The 24,987-nt window shown below is 33.1% G+C and overlaps 4 protein-coding genes and 1 non-coding gene across 5 annotated transcripts; 3 read left to right on the forward strand and 2 right to left on the reverse strand.

Moving 5' to 3' along the window:
* The first annotated feature begins 780 nt into the window (after window positions 1–780).
* LOC141724094 (monothiol glutaredoxin-S2-like) lies at window positions 781–1,148 on the forward strand. Its single transcript, XM_074526083.1, has one exon. It carries the CDS (start codon window positions 837–839, stop codon window positions 1,143–1,145), a length of 309 nt encoding a protein of 102 aa, XP_074382184.1. The 5' UTR covers window positions 781–836; the 3' UTR covers window positions 1,146–1,148.
* Window positions 1,149–6,571: 5,423 nt separating this feature from the next.
* On the forward strand, window positions 6,572–7,248 carry LOC141724101 (monothiol glutaredoxin-S2-like). The gene has a single exon (XM_074526093.1). The coding sequence runs from the start codon at window positions 6,652–6,654 to the stop codon at window positions 6,958–6,960; it is 309 nt and encodes a 102-aa protein (XP_074382194.1). The 5' UTR covers window positions 6,572–6,651; the 3' UTR covers window positions 6,961–7,248.
* A 2,125-nt stretch (window positions 7,249–9,373) lies between these two features.
* On the forward strand, window positions 9,374–15,991 carry LOC141677725 (uncharacterized). Its single transcript, XM_074483776.1, has 17 exons — window positions 9,374–9,558; window positions 9,644–9,701; window positions 10,299–10,377; window positions 10,458–10,610; window positions 10,710–10,787; window positions 10,955–11,059; window positions 11,357–11,423; window positions 11,520–11,581; window positions 12,067–12,206; window positions 12,317–12,443; window positions 12,548–12,662; window positions 12,829–12,917; window positions 13,743–13,826; window positions 13,912–14,247; window positions 14,864–15,394; window positions 15,484–15,543; window positions 15,736–15,991. The coding sequence occupies exons 2-17, from the start codon at window positions 9,658–9,660 to the stop codon at window positions 15,814–15,816; spliced, it is 2,151 nt and encodes a 716-aa protein (XP_074339877.1). The 5' UTR covers window positions 9,374–9,558; window positions 9,644–9,657; the 3' UTR covers window positions 15,817–15,991.
* Window positions 15,992–16,108: 117 nt separating this feature from the next.
* On the reverse strand, window positions 16,109–24,497 carry LOC141677736 (putative serine/threonine-protein phosphatase 2A regulatory subunit B'' subunit TON2). Its single transcript, XM_074483786.1, has 12 exons — window positions 24,200–24,497; window positions 23,384–23,475; window positions 23,125–23,187; window positions 22,741–22,839; window positions 21,426–21,584; window positions 20,987–21,058; window positions 20,697–20,829; window positions 19,307–19,371; window positions 18,718–18,793; window positions 18,167–18,268; window positions 16,936–17,128; window positions 16,109–16,579 (listed from the first exon to the last, which is right to left on the reverse strand). Exons 1-12 carry the CDS (start codon window positions 24,327–24,329, stop codon window positions 16,342–16,344), a joined length of 1,422 nt encoding a protein of 473 aa, XP_074339887.1. The 5' UTR covers window positions 24,330–24,497; the 3' UTR covers window positions 16,109–16,341.
* On the reverse strand, window positions 16,683–16,798 carry LOC141680694 (small nucleolar RNA snoR104). The gene has a single exon (XR_012558390.1). It is a non-coding gene; the product is annotated as a small nucleolar RNA snoR104 (small nucleolar RNA).
* Window positions 24,498–24,987: the final 490 nt, after the last annotated feature.

Here is a 24,987-nt window from a genome sequence, read left to right on the forward strand (position 1 = left end):
ATATGCTTCAATTTATATTATTAAGTGAAATATTAAAATAAGTAACTTATGACTTAAAATCAATAATAACTGACTTATAAATAAGTAGATGAATCTTTATAAGTTACATAAAGGTTTGGATAATTTTACTTATAAGTTAGATTTTTTTAAATTAAATGAATTAAGATAAATTATTTTTAAATATAATTATCTTAATTTTTGATTTTTAAATTATATTAACATTTAAAAACATGCATTTTAAAACTGAAATTAATAAAAAAATGAAAAATCAAAATAAGTTGAGAAAAAGTACGTCGTTACCAACATTTAACTTATCGGCTTATAAGTTATAAAGTCGACTTATAAACTCGGTCTACTTACGGACTTATAGGTTGATAAGCTACTCATCATAGTACCCGAAACAGGCCCTAAATATATATCATATGTAGATATAAATATAATGCCTTCATTCTAAATTACTTTTTTATTTTTATTTTTACGCATATATATTTGAGAAAAAGAAAAATATGTATTTCTATATTTTAAGGTATATTAAAAATATAGGTATACAATTATATTTATTGTAAACAAAATTTTGAATGTACTTTCCTTTTTTTAAAACAATCGATCAAAATTTGACTGCAGTTTACTAATATTTTATAATTGAACAAAATAAAAAAAAATCATTAAAAAATAAAAATTACAAAATACCACTTGGCATATGTTGATGGGTTATGCCCCACCTTTCCAAATCCTATAAATACCATCCTTGGCTCTTCAATTTCATCACAACCTATAACTGCTTTATCAATCTTATTTCACCAACTCATATACACTTAAGCAATCTCAAAACTTCAATGGAGAGGGTTACAGAAATGGTGTCCGGAAGGCCTGTAGTGATCTTTAGCAAGACCAGTTGCTGCATTAGCCACACTGTGAAGTCACTCTTGCATGATTTTGGAGTGAATCCAGTTGTTTATGAGCTTGATGAAGTCCCTGGGGGCCGTGAAATCGAGACGGCGCTAGCAATGCTTGGCCGCAATCCGGTGGTGCCTGCAGTGTTTATTGGTGGTGAACTTGTGGGAGGGGCCAATGAGGTGATGAGCCTTCATCTCCAGCGTAACTTAAGGCCTATGCTTACTCGAGCCGGAGCCATGTGGGTTTAGAGACACTATATAAATCCGGTATAGACTAATAATAATAATGTTTGCGTTTCATATGCAAACTACAAGCATTCCGGATAGCTGATTAACTATTATATATTGTTTCTCTGGAGTGAGTGTTCTAGAGAAGCTTGTTTCTTAGGCCGGTGTGGATTTTCTATATAATATATCCATCAGCCTTTTTGTCTTAAGCTGATTCTCTATGTGCATCGTCTTGTATTAAGCTTATAAATTTGCAGAGTTTTAATCAGAGATGATTGCATTTTGCACCCCTCGGCCAAAACTCAATTTTGTATACTATTTTCATAAATTGCAGTTTGCATACCCTAATTTGAAATCCGCTTCAACATGCACCGTTTTTGTCTAATTTTTTTACCCTAATTGCTGTCTTCAACAATATATCTTATCTTTTCTCTTCAATAATAGATTATATATGTTGTTGAAGACGATAATTTGGGTAAAAAAATTGACAAAATTTTGCAAAAAAGGTGCAACTTGAAGCGGATTTCAAAGTAGGTGATGCAAACTGCAATTTATGAAAATAGTATACAAAATTGAATTTTGGCCAAATAGGGTGCGAAATGCAATTCTCTCTTTTTACTATGTTTTTACTATGTTGAAATGTAAAATGTGGATTGATTTGGGTAATGATTAATGAATATGTATAGTATACACATGCAACTCACTTATAGCCAGGCATGCATGAGCATTTTTTATATTAACTGACAAAAGAATTTTAAACTTTATTTTACATAACAATTGATAATATGTAAAACAAATTGCTTAACTAGCTAGGCTATATAGCCTGCAACTCTCTTCTTTTAATCTTTTTTTATTGAAAGTTTGCAAACATAAATACTAGAAAACTGGATGCATATACTAAGTTTCTATAATACTTATGCTAATCTAATAAATTAAATTAAGTAGGATCATAAATGAATTAAGTTGGGTCGAGTTTAATCTACTTTCAGCAGGATAGACCTTCTTTTAAATATAAATTTATTTAATTTGAGTTTTTTAAGTTTTCTAATTTAAGGAAATTGATGTTGAAGATTAACTTGTCAATAAAAGAGCTTAATTACGAACATTTTAAGAGGAGATATACACTAATAACTTGTCATTCACCATTAGTTCACATATTTTGAACTCAATCAAATCCAATTTCTAAAATAGCTCATGTGTTTCATATATAGTTTTACACCAAATTTCACTTTTAAAATCGTGTACATGAAAATCACATTCATTTTAATTCATAGATTCATAGACATAAAATTCAGAAAATCATAAGACATATGATATGAAATTATATTAGACTAAATTTTATTAATAATTTTTGTTAAATTACCATCAACAAATAATGTGCAAAAATTAAATTATTTTCTAACATTATTTGCTTTTTATAAATTTTTTATCTAATTTAAACATTAAAAATTATTTCTTCTATCACAAAAATCTTGTTAATTTTTGTATTTACCAGAGATCGAGCCTTAAAATATCATAAAAATTATGACAATTTTACTCATGACAACCAAATCGCAACAAATCTTGTATATATATTCCTTAAAGACATGATACAATTTATTATTCAATTATCACAATAATAACTCAAATGAATTGAAAATTTAAGATTTATTTAGCATATTTGAATATCTCATATTAATATTTACAAAAATATTTTTTTAGATGAAGTTAAACATATAATCTAAGAGTTCAATTTGTTTCCAAGTTAAACAGTTGAGTTTGAGTTCAGTAGGCCTAAAATTTAGTAGTACTAGGTGTACATAATTTTGTACAAAAAATTGTACAGAATGACATGTCAAGTGCCATGTTTTAATTGGCATTGTTGATGTGTATAAATGGGTCATTCCAATTAAAATCCTACAAGTGTCATTATATACAAAATTTTGTACACAACTCTATACACCAAACATTTTCCAAACTGATTTACTTATTTAACACATATTCATGTTGAAGCTCAAGTTTGGATAAAAAAGTACCTAGCGGAGTGCCTACATTGAGTTTTGTTTAGGAACGGTTCTATTCATTCGGTGCCCGAAAACTAATAATTGACTGACAGACTGAATACAGTACCACTGATCATCAAAGCTATGGGGGCAGTTGAACTATATGTATGTATATAAAATATACACATGAAGTACACATGGAGGATATTTGTGAGAGTTTGTGGGCGAGGAGGATAAGCATCACAAAAAGGAAGGAGTAATGGGTGTATGCATGGGTGGGCTGACTTTAAACAAGAGCTTCAAGTTGATGCAGATAAGATGCATCAAAACTTAATGCCATGGCGGTTCCTGGCATCACCAAATCATTGTGTATATATTCGAATTATAAAGGAGCATATAAATAATAAGTCTACAAGGAACATTTATTACATATAAATCTCTGATCTCTCTCGATATGTGACGAACATGTAGAGTCTCTATCATGCAACTAACAAAAAGATATATATTCTCCCTAAATCTTTCTCCTTGCAAATATTGGGCAGATTAGTTGTATGTGAGTTAGAGACGAAATGAAGATCAGCTTGTGCTAGCCATATAAATTTTGTTCCTCTGAGAATAATTCTGCATTATCTTGATAACTACGACGTATGTCTTAGAATGACGGAACAGTGGGCATGTACGTATGTCTTCAATTTTAACTTTCCCAAATTTCTTTGTTTGCCAAAATTTAAATGCACACGGTAAACCTTGTAATTAAGATGGCCATTGATATTTTTCTTGCCAATAAGTAAATGTAACATATTTAAAAATAGTCTACCGCATGAGCAACTCAAATAATGGATGACATTCTCAAATTAATGGTGCCAATATTGTAACATTATATTAAATATTTAATTTATTTTATTTTTCTATCACACACTAAAAACAGAGTGGTATCCGATCATTATTAATCCGAATGAATAAAGCCGGAAGCTAAAACTGGCCGTTTAAGTTAACAGTCAATTTTAAATGAAACCAACCAAAAAATACCGATCTGAACTTCCTTCGAGCCTATTTTTGACAGAATAAATTTGAGTTTTTTCATGTCAACTGAAACCAACCGTTATTGCGATCGGTTTAAACTATGTTTTTTTTATATATATACTATTATTCTATTAAACGGCAATAAGAAAAGTCGACATTCAATCAAAAAATGCTCCAACACTTGGCACATTTAAGAAAAGGTTTAGTTATAGTTTAGCCCTTCAAGTACAGCCTATGTACACATAAACTCTTAAACAAAAATATAATTATATATTTTGACCCCTCAATTATAAGTTTTGTACACTTCAACCTTTTTGCTGATTTTTTTCCAATATTACCCTTAAAGGTTTTATACTTTTGTCCCTAAACTATGAATTTTGTATAATTTAACCCTTTAATTTTTTTATATACTTATTTTTATATATCTAATTTTTATAATAATATTATTTATGATATTTATTAGTTTATACAATCAAACAAGTTTTAATTTATATCTGTTATAACTATATACATCCTGGAAAATAAATAGTATATTATAATTTTGCAAGTTTCTATTATAAGTAAAATCTATAATTTTAGTAGGATTCACTGAAAGTAAATTAAAATATAATAATACGTATTTAATTAGTATATTATACATTAGATATATATTATATTATTTAATGAATAAAAAAAGATAAAAAAATGATTTACTAACAATGTTGCCGTTGAAGTATCTCATTGCGGACATAATAACCCTTGAGGTTGATGGCGATACTGGAAGAAATTTTTATAAGAGGGTTAAAGCCAACAAATCTCGTACTTGAAAGGTTAAAATATATGACTTTTTTCTTTAGGACCATGTTTGTTTCAGGTCATTAGGTAGAAGATAGACCTTTAAATTTTTCAATCTCTTCCAAAGATTATAATATTTTAAATTATCATATCCCATGTTTGTTTCCAAATATTATAATCATTTAAATTATCTTATCTCATATTTGTTTTGTTGGAGTGGAAGATGGGAATATAATTTAATACTTGGTGGAGAAGATATTATTTTATCACCTCTTAGAAATCATTTTTTAAAAAATTATAATCCTCTCATTATTATCTCACATGAATCAAGATGGAAAATTTAAAGGACTATATTACAATTCCAAGAAATATCCCTCAAAACAAATATATTATAAAATTTTAAATAATCATAGTTCATGCTTATACTTAATTATTCCAAACAAATATAGGATAAGATTATTTAATTTATGATATGACTAATTTTGATGAGATTAATTATCCCTCAATTATTATCCCGAAAAACAAATATGACCGAATGATTTATACAACATGTCGTATTACAAGAGTTAAGTTATAATTAAGCCTTAAGAAAATATAAAACTTAATACTTTATTGATGACTGAACCCCCAAATTAGGTTTTCAAGTCTTTTTTACCATCTTCAATTATTTCTTTTATTATCTTTCACGCATTTGATTTCCCGTGAACGAACACAACATCACGCATTCTATAGTTTTATATGTAGATGTGTCGTTTAATTAATAGTACTACAAAAACATGAACAAAGCTAGCTAGTTCACCACTGATCAAATCTGCTTTTTCGAAATTTTATTCTACATTCGATCTCTCTTGTTTTTATTGATCCTTTGTGTTAATTTTAGCTCTTCATGAAATGGTCCCTTGTGAGAGAGAAGTATAAAGTTTTCATTCTTTCTCCATTTAAAACTCCGCATATATGCCGAAAATTACATCTAAAAGTTGTTAAGGACCACATAATCAGCTAACACAATACCGGGTATTCATTAATTATTTGTATTATATATGTGTGCCTTTATGTGAATGTTGATCCACCTTAACCTTGCCCATCCTATTGAGGAATTAGGGTTGCACTAGGGTTAGGAGCAAGACCTTTTATAGAGAAAAATATTAAGAACTAGCTACAACTAGGGGGTCTACAAATGCAGGATCGTAAAACTCGAAAACCGGTTCTACTTGATTACGTCTTTAAATTCCGAATAATTCGTCAATTTTTGAAATAACTATTTTCAGCAAGTATCAAAGTACCGAGTACTCGCTTCAATCAAAATCGATTTATCTCCGACTTACGAGTACTCAGCCGTTTACGCTAATGAAGTGCAATATATAAATAGAATTTGCAAAACATATAGATATATGCACAGAATCTTGACTACATCTCATCTACATACAAAAGGAGCCGTACCATCATCACGTATCCATTTTCCGTATGCGCAGATTCGTTATCGTGCATTATCTTTATATTGTGTCGTATGCTACAAATTAAATCCATCTTTATCCATACTTGTGATGTGTAGCTATATGCTTTGATCCCACCACATTCCCCTTTTCAAAAAATCAACAAAATTCCACAACTCAGCACCTTTACCAATCCTATATATACCCTTCCTTGCCTCTTCAACTTGCTCACAACTTACCTGCATTATCATCATCAATCTTGTATCACAAATTTCATACATATATCACATTTTCAATCTCAACACATTCTCTTCCATGGATAGGGTTACAAGAATGGTGTCTGAAAGACCGGTAGTGATCTTTAGCAAGACCAATTGCTGCATTAGCCACACTGTGAAGTCACTCTTGCATGACTTCGGAGTGAATCCAGTTGTTTATGAGCTGGATGAAATCCCTAGAGGCCGTGAAATCGAGACGGCCCTAGCACTGCTTGGCCGCAATCCGGTGGTGCCTGCAGTGTTTATTGGTGGTGAACTTGTGGGAGGAGCCAATGAGGTGATGAGCCTTCACCTCCAGCGTAACTTAAGGCCTATGCTTACTCGAGCCGGAGCTCTGTGGGTTTAATTTAATATATAATAACCTACACACACACACTAATTATCTTGTGAGTGATTCCTATATAAATCCGACACTGATTTAAAATAATTGCTTTTTACATGCAAATTAGTATTAGTGTTCGGGATATACTAATTGAAAAATACACTTATTATGATAAGTCTCTAGAGTGAGTGTTCTTGAGAAGCTTGTCAGAAGTGTGGATTACCTATATATTTATCAGCCTTTTTGTATAAGCTGATCCTATATGTATTTCTGATCTCCTGAAAAAAAAATTATATTGTTGGCATGGTTTTATTTTGAAGAATTGCTTGATCATACATATTGCAAAATTATTCACCGCATTGTTTAAATGTTAAAAATCGGTTATACCAAATCTTGAAGGTGTTATGTGTCATGTGTAAGTTGAACTCCGACTATTTAAGACTATGTTTTACCCGAATAATGAGATCTAAGCAGATACAAACGTAATATAGATAATTAAAAATAGTCCATTGCTCCAAGAACACCATTGTATAAATAATATATAGTCAATTGCTCCAAGAACACAATTGTATGAATAATATCGTACAATTATATATAAAAACATATTTCAACACTAACTTTCATTAAGTCTGAGATTATTTATTTTCATTCATAATAATTTATCTCCTAACAATGATAACAAATTTTGTCAATAAGTTTAATACTCTCCAAACAATGGAAACAAATCATATCATTTTATAATATTTTAATTTCAGCAATATTATAATTTATCTCTAACACCCTCTATCAAACTCACGATACTCAAAATGGGGAGTTTGTCAAAAATTAAAAAATAAACAAAATTGTTCGCTTCAATCAGCCACTAGAAACAGTTTCCTCGTTCTAAATTGTTGACTTTAATCAATCACTTAATTCAGTTTTCTCGTTCTGAATCTTCCGCTTTAATCAATCACTATAATCCGTTTTCTCGTTTTGCATCCGTCTATTCGTCATTTTGTCCTTATCGTCATCTATGTCATTGATGTCATCATTATTGTCTCTTTTATGATTTTTGTTAAAGTAAAATCACCCGCTGTCAAATTTTTGGTTAAAACAAAATCACCCGCATTTTTCGAAATTTTTGCTAAAGTGTAATCATCGGCTCAGTTTCAAGTTTTACTGTGATTTTTTCTTTAATACCACGAACTCTCGTAGTGTGTATTTTTCGCGTATCTACTAATTCTAATAGGTTTAATTTATTTTGTACTTGCAAATTCTTGCAAGAATAATATAAGATCATGATACCATGATAAATATAGTCTGATGTTGTAAATTCTCATTTATGATTAAAACAAATCATATCATTTTATAATATTCAAATTTCAGTAATATGCCAATATCATATAGTTTATCTCTAACACACCAAAAATGAAAAATAGAATCCCAAGTAAAAATTAGGATCACATATAACAGTAGTACTACACATAATTTCATTGTTAAAAAAATGTAGAAGATTTTTTATTGAATTACTTTAATTTTAGATGATATTTTAAATTATATTCAATATATTAACTTAATCGAAATTAAAAATCGTGATTCTAATATTAATAAATCAATTTTAAATATATTTTTATAGCTTTCTCTCTTTAAATAAAGTGTTATGTTTTTTTGAAAATTACCCAAGGCTAAAAATATTTTTGCCAAAATACTATCATTTTTTTTAAAAAATATATATAATTTTTTTTATTTGCAAAAATACTATTTATCAATTATTTTTGCAAAATACGGTTTTAAGCAACTTGATTCTACTAGATGCAACCTTCGACTAATTTTTACACCTCTATGCAACCAAAAAAAATTTGTTTCAACTATTTGCATGTCTGGTTGATTTTGTTATATTTCGTATTTTTACAAAAAATCAAAAGATAATAAAATCGTAAAAAAACTAAAAAAAAATAGTACTTTTGAGAATTTCTCAAGTATTATTTAGGGAGCTAAACCGTAATTATATACGAATAATCGAATCCGAAACTAATCAACAAATTTACGAACATGTATTAATTTCTACGAGCAAACCCAACTAGTTAGCCCACATACCCACACATATTTATCAAACAAGGCCCATGAAATAACTGGGCCCCATTTTAATCGCCTTTTCAGACACAAAGCAAGATTATAAAATCTCAACTCACAAGTCCCAAGAACTGCAAGTAGGTCCCACAAACACTCCCCCACTTTACCGCACGCATTTATTACACACTCTGCTCAAAACTCTCCCCATTACCTCCACTCTTTTTAAAAATACACAACCAAACAGTCCCTTAAACTTGCTATCCTACGCCTTTCTATCACAGCTCATTTTAGCAAATCTTCCACGTCAGCAACGTCATTATTAAACCCAGGTTTACGTAATCCATGTGAATCCCCAAGTACATACAAAAGACAAATAACTTTTGCTAAACTACGCAGTTTATATATACATACAAATAGTTGTGTGTGTATATATATATTTACTGGTAAATAGCTGTCCAGATTAGGAGAGAGTTGGCTAAGAAGTGACAAAACGACAGTGTAGTTGTCGTTTTGAGCTCCATTGCTTAGTTCTTGTTTTGGGTTTGTGGTACTTGAAACCCTAGCTTTTAGGTAATAATGTTGATGTTTTATGCACTTGTGAGTGTCTTTTTTGTTTTGAAATAATGTGTTTTAACTAAGTTTGTTTGGTTTGTAGTGTGAAATTCATCTATGAAGATGTTTGGGTTTTCAAGGAGAAGAATGAAGATGGGGAGGTGAAAATCTCTCTCTCTCTCTCTCCCCCCTCTCCCTCTCTCTCGCTCCTCCCCCCCTCTCTCTCCCCTTCTCTCTCTCTCTCTCTCTCCTCTCTCTCTCTCTCTCTCTCCTCTCTCTCTCTCCCCTTCTCTCTCTCTCTCTCTCTCCCTCTCTCTCTCTCTCTCTCCCTCTCTCTCTCTCACTCTCCCCGTGTGTGTGGTATTTTGTGTTCACATTGATGTATTGATGTAGATACATTGTGTAGTTTTAACTCTGTATATGCATATGCAACCTTGATATGGTTGAAAAGTTTGTGGTGCTTTTTTGGGATAAGAATGATATATGGACCTTTTACTCCTACAGAAACTAAACTCTCTATCTATTAACAAGTGTGTGCTTTTTGTGTTTTGTTATCACACTTTACATCATTTAAATGTGCTTTATGAAACATTATTACATAATCTTTATATTCAATTTTGTGCTTTCTCTGCTATCACGCTTTGCATCAATAGAATGTGACTTATAATAATTTATATTGAAGTGAGTCTGCTATTACTCAATATGTACATTGTTTTCCTCGAAATCTTGTTTATTTTATTTGCAACTTTTGGTCTCAGAATTAAAGTTCAGCTTTCGGATTCGGCTCAGGGGACACCTACAAGGCACCCGAAGCGCATGAACAATTCTAATACAAATGTAATTTATCCACAATCCTATTAAGTCCTTGATTATTAGTTGACATTAATTTCAAGTATTAAGCTATTCATGAATTGCAGGTTGAAAGTAGTGTGGCTGCAACAAATAATCCTGATGAAATTAACTTCCAGCCTTTGTTATCTGCTCCTGAACTTAATAGCTGCACTTCAGGGAACAGTGAAAATTGGATGCCGTTATCGATTGCTGGGGACAAGCCTACACCGCGTCTAAATGTAAATTATTAGTAGATTTCAATTTATGATTTGTACACATATTGCTCACTGAAACTTAGCTTTTATTAATCTGGTTGTATTTAATTTTTCCTTGACTAGCATGCTGCAGCTGTAATTGGGAACAAGATGGTGGTGGTTGGTGGAGAATCTGGAAATGGATTGTTAGAGGATGTCCAGGTAGTGGATCCTATATTTCTGTAATGTATGTAGGAATTGCTAGTTGTTCTTGCCTCATTGAAGGTTCCTTGTCGGAATTTGGTTTACATCAATACTACATGATATGTTCAATGCTGTTATGTTTGCATTTTGTGTTATTATTTCATTTGGTTTAATATTCTCTTTAGGTTCTTAACTTCGATGGATTTTCATGGACCACTGCATCATCAAAATTGTACCTCTCTCCAACTAGTCTACCACTGAAGATTCCTGCATGCAAGGGTCATAGTTTGGTATGACACCGATATTCATTCAAAGGTCCCTTCGTAGAAGTTTTCATTCACTGCAGAGCTGATATGTAGCATAGTGTTTAATATTCTTGACATACAATATTCAGACAACTCGTGTGTGTGAGAATCATAATGGCCTATTATGTGAAAGGAAATTTTTATGGTTCTTTATTTGTAACTAATTTAACCACGAATAGAATTACCTTTGGGTGCATGTGCTTTTGTGGTTCTGCCTCTTGTGTGCATGTAAACCTATTGAGGACTTGTTTATGTGCTTGTTTTTCTGGTTGCGCAATCTAGGTTTCTTGGGGGAAGAAGGCGCTCCTGGTTGGTGGGAAAACTAATCCGGCAAGTGACCGAATTTCAGGTTGTCTATCTCTTTATCTATCATTGAACCCTGCTACTTGTTCGTATATTTTCTATTTCTCTTAAATACAATCTTAATATAGATCATTTTGTATAGTGTGGGCATTTGACATAGAAACAGAATGCTGGTCATTTATGGAAGCTAAGGGAGATATTCCGGTATACTTTTCATTTTGACCAAATAATTTTTTATATGCCTTGCATATAGGCTTGAGTGTATGATCACACAATCTCTGAGATAACTATTTTGTATGACTGAACATTATGTAGTACTCTGAGTATATCTAGGTAGGGGCGCTTAGACTCTAGTTCATTTACATGACGTAAAGTGATTGACTCGATATTCTTGTCTTTTATCCAATTTCGAAAGTGATTTCTCCTATCTGCATGTTGCTATCATTATTTCGGCTGATAGTCATGTGATTAATTAAGGCAATGACTCTGGATTTCTGAGAACTAGAGAACTCTATTTTTCCCTGGTTTAAAATTAATAGTAATCCCACACTTGAAGCAGTGATCTTGATATTAAAAAAATGATCCCCTTTAATTTTTATGGCAGCAATTTTATGATATTATAGCCAGTAGAGAAATCATTATATTAAACTTATCTTGGCCAGTGTTACTAATTAAAGCTTTATCTTCAGGTTGCTCGTAGTGGTCACACTGTAGTTAGGGCTAGCTCTTTTTTGATTCTTTTTGGCGGTGAAGATGCTAAACGCAGGAAACTGAATGACCTACACATGTTTGATTTGAAGTCTTTGACGTGGCTTCCACTCCAAAGCAAGTAAGTTGCTATGACTACTAGCTTTTACTTCTCTACAGATTTGGTGATTTTCTGATGTATCAACTTTATCAACCTTTGACTAATTATTTTGGTACTCGCATGACATTTAGAGGGACAGTACCATCTCCAAGATCCAATCATGTGGCAGCTCTTTACGAAGATAAAACACTTCTAATTTTTGGCGGAGCAACAAAGTCTAGAACGTTGAATGATATGTTCTCGCTTGACTTTGAGACGGTTTGTGAAACTCTGTTACTATACTTTCTGAGTTGAATAGTAATAATAATAAGAATAAGATTTCATGTCGACATCCTGATACATTTACTTGGATCTCTTTATAGATGATATGGTCTAGAAATAAAAAACGAGCTTTTCATCCATCACCCAGAGCTGGTAGTTGTGGAGTCCTGTTTGGAACAAAATGGTATATTGCTGGTGGTGGCAGCCGAAAAAAACGTATGATTTGCAGTTTATCTTAGTTAACTTCTGTGTCACACAATCTAAAAATTTTAAAACCAACTTATGTGCAAGTGTGTAATGCCTATATTAGACCTGATTAATTTATGATAATTGCCGAATATACTGTCTAATAAAGATTCTTTTGTGTATTATTTTCTTATAGGGCATGCGGAGACTCTAGTATATGATGTCCTGAAACAGGAATTTTCTGTTGCTGTTGCATCACCGCAATCTTCCATCACCAGCAACAAGGTGAAATTTTATTTATATTAATTTCTTCTGGTCCTTGGCCTTAGGCTATCCTTTTTACAGTCACCACTTTAAGTGCTTTTTCTTTGCTCTTCATTAAATTATTTTCTATGGCCCAGTGATCAAATATAAATATGCTCTGGATGCCAATTAGTATCAGGTGACTGGGTAGAGCTTTCTTTTATGAAATGCTTTGATCATCTTCAGTTTACCAAAAAATTGTTAGCTCTGCAGTTTGATTACCTTGTGTCTTCTTATATACAATGGACCATTACAATGCAAATGAGGAGTACTTTGAAATATCATAACTTTTACAACTTTAAAGATCCTCTTTTGATCCCCTTTCTCTGTAATCCAACTGATAGCCTTGACCACTATTTGTATATCAAACTTGCTTATAGACAGGCCCCCCGAAGTATGGTTAAAGCTGCTTGAGCCTTGAGGTCAATCATATTCATGAGAGGATTGATTTGTCTATAGATTTCCACGGTTTAGAACAGGAAAGACTAATTACTTAATCAAGCATACCTTTCTACTTGAGCTAGCACTTGTTGAGTACCATCAGCAAGTAGGGCAGGGAATGCCTTTTGGTTCCCTAAGTAAGGCAGGGAAGGAGGATTCTAATATTTTAAGGAACTACTAGGGATATTGTTGGGGGTACTAAATGCAACATTGCTTAAATTTTAGCTACGGATCTCATATAGATAATATATTGGAGTTGCTCTTGATATGTTTATATTTCAGACCAAGTCTTATCTGATATGAATTTTATAAATTTGGTACTTCCTCATTATTAACGGGTACTTGCTGCGTAATGCTATTTTACAGGGATTTAGCCTTGTGCTCATTCAGAACAAGGAAAGAGACTACCTTGTTGCTTTTGGGGGATCCAAAAAGGAACCATCTGATCAGGTTGAAGATTGAAAACAAATCCTTAAAAAGTTGGCTGAAAAAATAATACTATTTTTAACAGCGACTGGTCATGTTTATTTTTCAGGTTGAACTGCTAATAATTGAAAGAAATGAATCAGTTACAGGGCGGCGGTCAGCTCCTATTAAAGGCAAAGTGCCCTTGACATATGATAACCGCTCATCATCAGTAGGTCCAGCTACACTAGTAAGCAATAATTCACATGGTCCACTAGATTCTGTTGGGAGACAAAACATTGCATCCGCAATTGACCAACATGGTTCAGGGAGAAGGTCTTTATCGGAGTCCTTGCTCAGTCATCCAACTCCTGGTAATGTGTCTCTCCGCAAGCAACTTCATAATGAGGACGAGAGATTGGTCATGAAGATGACACAGAACTCAGAAGATGAAAATTCTTCACAGGTTAGTTTATTAAGTAGTCCCTATCTAGTGACAGCTCCATACTTATAGTTTTGACTCGTCCTCCAGAGACGAAGTATTGTAGGAGTTCAGTCGCAACAAGTTTTACCTCTGTTTTATTTAATGTGAGCTCGTCATGCATTTTGAGGCTTATAATAGATATACTTGTGCACAGTTATCTTTGTAATTTATTCTTTAGAACCAAAATTAAGCTTAAGCTTTTCTATTCATAAAATAATAATGCTAAGAAATGCAAAAATGAAAAATATGACATACAAGTAATATTATTGTACGTCTTTAGGTTTGTGCCAGACTCAGCCAGAGGCCCAGAAGAGGGAATGAAAGTTTTCATGTGTATCTATTTACTTTCTGCTTTGCCTAGACAATTTGATTAAGGGTTGAAGGCAGTAGTTAGTAGTTACACTTACATCAATATTTATATATTGTTGTGCTTACCTGGTTTTATTTAGCTGAAAGCCATTAACTGCCCAAGCGTACATGTGTAGTGAGCAGTGGAAATGGATGCTTAGAAAAACTTAATAGCATCATATTCTGATAAAACATAGTATGATCACGATGCATGCATTTATTCTAACTAATCAAATAATGTAAATTTTAGGTGCTCGAGCACACTAGGAAACAATCAGATATCGGTATTCAGACCAACTCCGCTGGCGGTAAAATCAGCTGGGAAGAGATGTCATCAGTATCCGAGTCTGAAAACTCGGACACACGTGATAAAAATGTGAACGTGAGCCTTATGTCTGATGGTAGTAATGTTGTTGAAGTCCTAGAATCTGAAGGCAAATTAAACCAATATTCAGCTCAATCCACCGCATATCAGGTGTATGAAGCAAAACTGGCTGCCTTGTCCAAAAGGAATGGAATTCTGGAAGGACAGTTGGCTGTTGCATCAGGTAGCCGAGAAGCTGCCGAGAAGAACTTGTCTAATGTTCTGAGGAGCAAACAGGAAATGGAGAGAAAGTTAGCCGAAACGATAAAGGAGAATGAAATGCTCAGAGAAAAGCTGACCACAATAGAACTGTCCCAAGAAGAGGCCAACAGCCTATCAAATATTGTCCACTCTGACAATGTAAGGCTCGAGCACGATGTAGCTTTTCTCAAGGCGGTGTTGGATGATACTCAGAAGGTAAAACATATATATATCGAATCAGCCTCTCATAATTAGAAAATTACCTTTTAATTGTAGCGTCTTCCATTTTTCTTTGCATATTACAGGAGCTCCATTCTACTAGAGGAGTCCTTGCTGGAGAAAGAGCAAGAGCATTTCAATTGCAGGTTTTGAAACGAAACATTTTGCATCATAAAAAAACAATTGAATTCAATCTAGAATTTACATAAAAATGTTATCGATATGATATGAGAGTTTCATATTACTGGATTAGATAACTCGCTCATATGTCATACGTGATTTGTATTACTTTTATGTGAGGTTGGTTTCTGATGGTGTTATTATATCCAACGATGCAGGTGGAAGTTTTTCATCTGAAGCAAAGATTGCAGTCCTTGGAAAATCGAGCACCAACTCCAAGAAAGCCATTCCACGTCTAGGACTGGCAATTCAATTACGAAAACTGCTATGTTGTTGCTGAAGCTAATTTCTAGGGATGTAGAGCATCTCAAAACTTGTAAATTGTAAATTATAGAAACTCATCTCAATATGTAAATTCAAAATGGAATTGCAAATTTCAAATGTGTAGTCCACGGCATGCTATTGATATATTAAGTTTTTAAGTTATTATTGATCACAAGTATGTCAACAAAAGATTCTAAATTATCAGTCATTGCACTTGATGAATTCTTGATTTAACAGGTCGAAAGATTTGATTTCTTGTTTAACATATTAAAAAAATTACAAGTTCAATTCAAGGGCAACAGTAGTTTCCTATTACAAGTTTATTCATCAATCAACAACCATACAACACAAATTATATCCAAACCGCTATAAAAAGAATGATGCTATATAACCCAAAAACTATCCCAAATGACACATTATTTGGGAAAGCATATGATGCAAGCAAGGTCCCAATATTTGGGAAATTTTTGGGGTATCTAACATTTCTCCTATAAAAAATATTATTCTTCTTCCGGCTCTTCCTCTTCTTGGAGAAGATTCTCTCTGTTGTCATGGGCCCAGAAACCGCGGACATCAATGAGCATGCTGGCAACTGTACCACCCTGTTTGCAAGATAATAAATCTGCTAATGTGATTCTTAAAGGGTCAACTGGCTTCACCATATCCCATATTTCATCCCGTACGTCTTCGATGCACAACTCATAATTCCCTCCGTCAATCCATTTTTGATGTACATCCCTGCATATCATATCCACACGATATAACTCTCTTCAGAAAAACGCCAAACTATTATGCATGTCTAAATAAATATATAACACACTCTGAGAGAGTCGATTGTGTTTTGTGTATTCCGTAATTGGAGACCTGTGAACTTTCTTAACAGCCACAAGCAGGAAAATACAGAATTTTCTATAGGAAGCTTATATCAGGTACCATCTACAACTATGGATGGTCCCCTTCTTATCTTCCGCTCAGACTTTTAACTAGTAACTCACTAATTCTAAATTGGGGAAAAAATGAGAAGCCGTATTTCAATACTATAAAGCAGTACAGAAATAATGGCATGAATTAATTGTAAATCTGCAAATATAAACCTGAAGAGCGTGTGAATATCAGCTGTAGTGAGAAATCCCCTTCCATGAAGATCAAGACACCGGAACAAATATGTCAAGCCCTCTGGGGTCTCTTTATTTTCTAGGGCCAAAACAAAATCGAGAAAGCTCTCAAAGTCCATTTCACGAGCATTACCTCCTCCGGTTTTTCCACGACGAACATGCTCATCAAAAGCTATAAATAATGATACAAAAATTAAATCAAACACCGACAGAGCAAATACATAATTTATCCAAGTTCAACTATCGCAATAATAAGAGAAACAAGTTTCCACATTTTCTGAGACTTAGCATTAAGGAAGTTACATTATTATCACAAAAAATGAAATAAAAATAAACCACTGGCAACCAACATAACTAGGACACTCCAAAACATAACTAGGAGACTCCAAAACAACTAATTAGGGACTTCTTAGTTCCTGCAGAACCTTTTGGATGATCATAATCTTGCTTCATTCCAGCTCAATCTCAAATTTAAAATCAGGCACATTTGGAGCTTAATCTTATTACAATTGGGTGGTAAGTACATATCTATGCCGTTACATTTTTAATTTTGCAATGCCTAGACATTCCTCCGCTCCCAGGGGTATATATAACCTACTTATCGACTTATATTTTAAAAAACACACTATTACTAATGCTCTGCCACCAACTAGTTACTACATGACAATAGAAGTCTCCGCTCCCAGGGGTATATTTAACCTACTTATCGACTTGCATTTAAAAACCGCTACATAATATTACTAATGCTCTGCCACCAACTAGTTACTACATGACAATATAAGTCAAGTTGCAGAAATTCATTAAGCTTTCCCCTGAGAAATAACAATGCCTAAGCACTAGACAGAAATTTTTGAGAGAAAAACTGCAAGATAGACTTGAGCATCCTTGACAGTCAGAAATTTTTAAGTACACTATGAATGTCGAAGAACCGAGAATGTATGAGAGAGTGAGAGACAACCAAACAAGGAGATATTCAAGTTGTTTCATTTCAAAAGAAATTGTTCAAAATATCAACCACAAGCTAAGATTGACCACTATAAACAATTTTCCCCAACAGTAAAGGGAGCAAAGAAACGACTGCATAATTCAAACACTACTAATTTCAGATATGGGTAGAACTACTGCATTCCCAACGAACTAGATAATGTGCTCTAATTCTCATTATATACTTGGCAATTATGGTAGCAAATTTCATTAAAGTAAACCATACCTCTCTCAATGAAAATATCTGTTAAAGTTCCGTCTGCGTATTCTTGAAGTTCCTGCTTGCTTAATGTCCCATTCATATCTTTGTCAAGGGCAAGAAACATATCTGCAGAAGTAATATGAAGTGTACAACTTCTTGTATATAAATACACAACATGAAAGTATACAGGAAAAAAATGAAAAAAATAATGCGGCACTTCAAGACATTTTCAATTCAAAATGTGAAGTATCCAGTATTTCACAAAGGAAAATATCATGTCCCACATGCATTTAATATTTATAACAGCAGTGTAATGCAGTGGTAATTAAATATTCCCTCGTGTATCTCATGTAGAAAAAGGCATTCTTCATTTACAAATGAATATGGGCAGCCAAGTCAGGGTCCACTGTCTCAATAAAAACCAGGCACTTGACGTCTAAAAATAATTTTGAGCATTGCCCCAAACTCCACAGTCACGAAAATGCAATAACTCTTAATTAACAGAATAGGAGCTGGAAGAAGAGACGACGGCAATATTGTGGTGCAGTGAAGCATACAAAATGATGATTACTCACCACATATGCGTTGTGCAGATGTCAATGAAAACCAGTTTTCCGCTTGTTCCGTATCGGTGACTTCTTCCTCACTTTCCTAAGATATACAATGTAAGAACCAAAGATCAGTTCCAAATACAAATAAATGCTTCAAGCTTACAACCTTGCAGTTTAATACTCTAAGCACCCATAATAGTGACTACAAGGTTATGTGTGTCTGACGATGGTGATTAATTGAGATTATATCTTAAGTACAGATATAAGAACTATCAGATATTGCCAGAAACTGAGTCATGTGAAATTTCCTTGTAGCCGTAGACATAAACTTGACACTAGCATTCCTACTACTTTACACACTCATACTGACTAATGTTATTGTCAAAAAAAACTAACAAGTGAAAATGTGATATATATCCCAGATTAACAATTATATATCAATTACTAGTTACTACAAAAGTACAATGTAGTGGCATAAGCTTGGAAGTTAACTACCTAAGACTAGCACAACTAGCCCTTAATTCTGACTGAGCCGGGGCTTGTAACGTGAATCACTACAATCTAGGTTAGTTAACAATCGAGGATATGGAGTAATAACATGCACCGAAATTACCTGGTGCAGCTCCATTAATTCCTGAAGACAGTTACTAAGCAACACCTTCTTTATGCATGCCTTGCCTACAAAAAAAATAGGCTCTCAAAAGTGAATATATTTGGTAATTCTGGCATGCCTATTAATATATTAAACTAATAGCTTGGAAATGACTAAGTTATACCAAAGTTCTCGCCAATAAAAAGAGGTCAGATAATAATAATACACTTCCGCAGCAACCTAAAGTTAAATTATAAGTAAGCTTAAAAGGAAAGGTTTCTTTTAAGGCAAAGCAATATCAACTGAATTTTTCAAACCAAGTTCTTCGATTCTTCAAAAGGATTCTTTAAGATTTTTCCGCTAAACAGCATGCTAAAAGAGTTTTTATATCGTTTTAACTAATACTCCCTCCGTCCCTCCCAAATGTTTACATTTGGGTGGGGCGCGGAGTTTAAGAAAAATGATAAAATAGTGGAGAAAAGTTGAAAAAATGAGTAAAGTAGTGGGACCGATTAATATTATATGTATAAAGTGGTTATAGTGGAGGAAAATAGTGGATGTAGTTAATTTAAAAATTATAAAAACTTTACTATTTTTGGAAAGTTTTGAAATGTAAACAATTGGATGGGACATCCCAAAAAGGAAAGTGTAAACAAATGGGAGGGACAGAGGGAGTACTATCTTAAAATTTCAGTAATAATACCACTTGAGTATCAGTAATCTTTGTTTTCCCTATATTTCTTACACCTCGCACATTATTAACACGCAGTAAGATTTTAATGTATGTGATTATATTTTTTTTGTATGGAGCAAAAATAGCAGCTTAGTAGGCACAAAGAAAATCATTGAGTCCTCTAGTAGAATATTCAAACCAAACTGCACGATTTATTATACTAACATTTAAGTTCCACTCTCTAAACAAAGTGGGATATGACATATGTTATGCTTTTCTGTCGCTGGTAATATTAACATCAACATGATTAAAAGACATATAGTAGTTGCTTATGTGAAATATATGTGGCCAACAATTACTCAAGCAGGACAGGATATTATGCCCAATAAAAGTATTTAGCAGTAATATATAAGGCTTCGGAACCCCAATACCCATATGTTTCTGGAATTAGTTGGTTAATATTAATATTAGAGCAAACAATTACAAGTTTTGGGGAAATAATTATCTAATACTATATATACTAAACTATATTACTTACAAATAATTTATCCTTACAACTATATATAAAATAATAAACAATTAATTGCATAATTTCATGCTTCGCATTAATAACAAAGAAAAGGGAAGTGTTGCCCATTTTTCTAAAAGAAAACAAGATAAGGACAAAAGCTCAAAACAGGATAGAAATGATAGGTTGCAAACAAAATTTTGAAGAGAGTATTCTTGATCATAACAAACCTCGTCTATGTGGATCACAGAAGAAGAAAAATTTATGCGCAGCTATGCGACAGTACATTTGAACAAAGGCCGAAGGCATATCCCTCAATTGTGCCAAATTAGGAATAAGACCTCTTATATAGGCCTCCATTTCCTGCAACAAGTGACCACATAACATGACAAATATAATAATGTAAATCATGCTACTATGCTCCCAGAAACTGTAGCTTTATCTAAAATTTCATCGGAGGAACATAAACTACACTGATGTTATCAGATAATCAGAGTTTACAATGTAAAAGCAGCCTTACAAGTGGTTGAAGAAATCCATCAGAATCTTCATCAAGCTCGCTCATGTCAATTCTCGCCTGAGTAAGTGAGACCTGAATGGTAAATTGGTTATGAGAACTTTTATTCCTCAAGGTACAGGGTGGGGCATCTATTGATATTTAGCTTGAAAACTGAAAACTAAGATGATTAGAATTGAAATCTTCTGTCTTTTTTGTTTTCATTGATACCTGTTCATATCATTTCCCACACGAAGCTAGGAATTTTTATCCAAAGCAAAGAAACCACATATCAAAAGCAGATTAACAGTCTGAATTAATTATCATAAACTCAATCACCGCAGGACCACTTTTACTGATACAAGTTTGGTTAAAAGCATCAACCTGAAGCTAAAAACTTAAAAGACCTAATTCATTCACGTGAACGGTAAAGTAAAATGTCTCCACAAGTATAAATACGCACCGTACGCATCACATAGAGATAGAAGGGCAGAATGGCAATCCTTCCCGACTCATCTTTCTCGAACTTCATAAAATTTGAAGGACTAAAGAACCGTCGACATTTAGGGCCTATCTGTTCTGTACATACAGAGGCAATGTGGCAGAAGTCTTCATAATTCATCTAACAAAGTGGCAAAAGAAGATATAATTAGAATAATTAGAGATTAGGCCATACACTCTTAAAACAGATGGAAGTAATGATAGGTTTCAGGTGGACAAGTAGTATCTTTACACATGTTTTGATGTTAAATAAGGAAATCGAAAGTTGAAAAACAGTTGCATAAATAGCTTATAGATACCAGAAAGAAAAGTGGAATGCTCTGGCGAGCATAGAAAGCTACTTTGTTAAATTTAACATATTTCGAAGGTGACATTAGTATACTTTAAGCTAAATTCGACAACTTCATTACTCCTTGTTATCTTACCACTCTAAGTAGAAAAAGACCTGTAGAAATACCAGAGAAGAGAAATTACGCATGCCTTCCCCTCTAGTTTCTTTCTTCCTCCCATGCTTAGTGTATAAAAGAAGGTGAATTACATTAAAAATTATGTTTTGAGCAATAATATTAGACAAAGGTGTCAAGTGTCAATTGAACAGATACGATAGTAATGAAGGGGAAACGGTATGGGCTAAGTTACCCGGACTCTTCAATTTTGCCCTCATACCCATGTCCATCGGACCTAACATGGGTGTGGGTATGAGATCTGAGTCGGATCCTTCATATGAAAATTGGACACTTTAAACTTAAGAAATCTAGTTCAAAATGATTTATAAGGCCTCACAACAACTTAATCCTCTTAATTCTAGAGAGGGATGTCTATATATTACTAGTTTCATGTCATCCTTTTGATTTATGTTATATATATGACATAAAAAATTATGTATATGTTTACTTTATGTGGTAGAAGGCACGAATTTACAAATGTAATGTATAAAAAGTAAATATAATTTCGTTTATGTTTCAGTGATATGCCAAATCCCCGCACCCGTGTCCAATTTTGGATCCATATTCACGGATCCTAATTTAATAAAAAAATTCTGACACTTGGATCTGCATCCGTATCCGACACCCGTACCCGAGTCCGGGTAACTTAGGGTATGGGAATACGAAGGGAAGGATCAAGAACTAAGATGGTATATTCTGTAAAACAATTGCAGAATTAAAAGACCCTCGATATACTGTAATATTAAAAGAGGGGAAAAAATATTTACACAGGAAAGTCTATAATAAGGATATAGTAAATGAACAACTATTCTTTGATGCAAGTGTACCAACCTTTTCAGCACCAGTGGCATCATCGATAACACAATTCTCTCTTAAACATACCCACATAGCATCTAAATCATCAGCATTTAGCAAAAGATCTGATTGCTTCTGCACATTTGAGCATTTTGTTTAGAGTAGTTTGAATAAAAAACAATAAATTGTATAAGATATAATGAATAATAATATCATTCTGTGTAAAATTACAATAGAAGTATAGAACTAAATTTGTTTTCGGAACTTAGTAAAAAAATTCAAACCTCCTTAACAAACAGAAGAATCCTACTAATCAAATCATAACAATAAATTTCTAGCTTTATGTAAGCCACAGAATTATAATATTAATCAACCTGTCCATATTCAATCAAACAAGGCACAATAATTTGTATCCGGTACCTTTAAGAAACGATATTTTGCTAGTCTCTGGACCCTGTGACTAATAGAGCCATCTTCAGGTTTCTGATCAGCAGAAAACAAAAAAATAATAATGAGAAGACAATCAAGAGAAGCAACAGAGACTACCATGCAACAAAAACCGGACAAAAAATGATGTGTAAGCTACCAACATTCAACATCTAGGCATATAGCATGTCTGCGAGAAGGCTCTCTAATTATACAACAAAAAGATTCAGACCTATTTACAACCTACACATACCTTCTTATAGAAGCTTGGTATGGAGTTAGATTCGGCACTCTTTTGTTGCTTCTCTTTAAATATATCAAGCAAAATTCTTTTTGTTTCAAGCTCTGTAAAGGAGGCAACACCCTTCTAGTCAAGTTTCAGAGCGAATAAAACACAATATGATCAGGTCTCACGATTTCACGTTTGCAAACATATTTCATTTCATAGCACAACTAACCATCCCTATGAGTAACTGACTGTATATAAATAAGTTCAAAGTCCCGAACATAATTGTATACATGTTCAGAAAGTAAAAACTATAAAATAAAGAGCATACTTAATCAGTCGTTAGCAAGGATTCTATACAGAGCTGATAAAGAGGAAGATCCTACGGATCCTACGTAACGTAAAGGTCCACGTATCCGTTTCAATTACTCAACTTATCAGGAACCAATTGCAGCTCACGAATCAGTCAACTTATCTATAATCTTTAGTCAAACTCCCTCAATTAATCAACGACAAAAATTTCTAACTTGACTATCCGTAAATCGCACATTTACCATCCTTAAATCGCACATTTCCGTCTAAATTATTTTAAATTTCAGTAAATTAAACTTATTACTTCCCTCTACTTTCGTAATCCGAACAATAATTTAGCCGAAAACTATAACTAAACACGTAAACAACAATTCTAAACATATTATACAACAATTCAATCGACATTTCCAATAGGACTCGAAAAAATTACAAATTCCACACATACACACAAAATCAACAAACGCATCATACTAAAGATTCAATTTTTACACAATTTATATGTTTAGTATATGTTTAATTGTGTGTATCTACCCATTAGAGCTTCGGACCCAAGACCCGACCCGGATCCAATGAATCTGCGAAGATTTCGGACCCAAAGCATGGAAGAAGCGGGTGGAGGCTTCGATTGTGCTTCGTCGCTGTCGCGTGATCCATTGTACATTTTCAATTGTGTGTGTGTTTGCGTGTGTAATTTAGGGTTTTGAATGAACCCTAGAAATGTAGTGAGATTGAATTGTAGTGTGTGTGTGTTTTGAAAAATCCCTCTTTTGAGTGATACTGATTTGTTTCAGATTTGATCCGAGTTGAGCGGTGAAGGTGAAAATTAAAAATAACAAGTTTTTGGGGGAAAATGGCTTAATTATTAAAAATATTTATTCAGTTATCAATTTAATTTCTAAGGTGGTCCCTCACAAATTTTATTGTTTAGAAAGTAGGATGATGGTGACCAAAATACGAAATTTTAGAAATACGGTAAAAAATAATGATTAAATATGCTCTCTTTTTTATTGTAGGGAACTGGCAACCGCTACTCTTCGGTGCGCACCGAGGGTTCACGCAATAGTCCGCAAATCACGTAAATCAAGATAAATCGCACTTAAACGACATGTTCCATTTCAGAAGGCATAATAAAATACGTTTTTTCATATTGGGTATTTGAAATACGCATCTCAGACCGCGTATAACATCAATTTTTATTTTGCTGAGATTTTTTTATTTTGTTGAAAAACGCATGAGATTGAGTATATTAAATATGTTTTTTCAGATTGGGTGCCAGAATATCCATTATCAAACCGGGTATTTCAACCAATTTTTTTTTA

The sequence above is a fragment of the Apium graveolens genome, chromosome 1 (assembly GCF_009905375.1).
Source record: "Apium graveolens cultivar Ventura chromosome 1, ASM990537v1, whole genome shotgun sequence".
In the NCBI taxonomy this organism is placed as follows: domain Eukaryota; kingdom Viridiplantae; phylum Streptophyta; class Magnoliopsida; order Apiales; family Apiaceae; genus Apium; species Apium graveolens.

What these genes read in the sequence shown, in the direction of transcription:
- LOC141724094 (XM_074526083.1), top strand. Translation starts at nt 837, where the DNA reads ATGGAGAGGGTTACAGAAATGGTGTCCGGAAGGCCTGTAGTGATCTTT.
- LOC141724101 (XM_074526093.1), top strand. Translation starts at nt 6,652, where the DNA reads ATGGATAGGGTTACAAGAATGGTGTCTGAAAGACCGGTAGTGATCTTT.
- LOC141677725 (XM_074483776.1), top strand. Translation starts at nt 9,658, where the DNA reads ATGAAGATGTTTGGGTTTTCAAGGAGAAGAATGAAGATGGGGAG. An exon ending in TCTCGCTTGACTTTGAGACG is followed by an intron (nt 12,444 to 12,547) that starts GTTTGTGAAACT and finishes ATCTCTTTATAG; the next exon opens with ATGATATGGTCTAGAAATAA. An exon ending in CAAGAGCATTTCAATTGCAG is followed by an intron (nt 15,544 to 15,735) that starts GTTTTGAAACGA and finishes CCAACGATGCAG; the next exon opens with GTGGAAGTTTTTCATCTGAA.
- LOC141677736 (XM_074483786.1), bottom strand. Translation starts at nt 24,329, where the DNA reads ATGTACAATGGATCACGCGACAGCGACGAAGCACAATCGAAGCCTCCA. An exon ending in AATTAATGGAGCTGCACCAG is followed by an intron (nt 18,794 to 19,306) that starts GTAATTTCGGTG and finishes TGTATATCTTAG; the next exon opens with GAAAGTGAGGAAGAAGTCAC. An exon ending in ATCTGCACAACGCATATGTG is followed by an intron (nt 18,269 to 18,717) that starts GTGAGTAATCAT and finishes TTACTTCTGCAG; the next exon opens with ATATGTTTCTTGCCCTTGAC.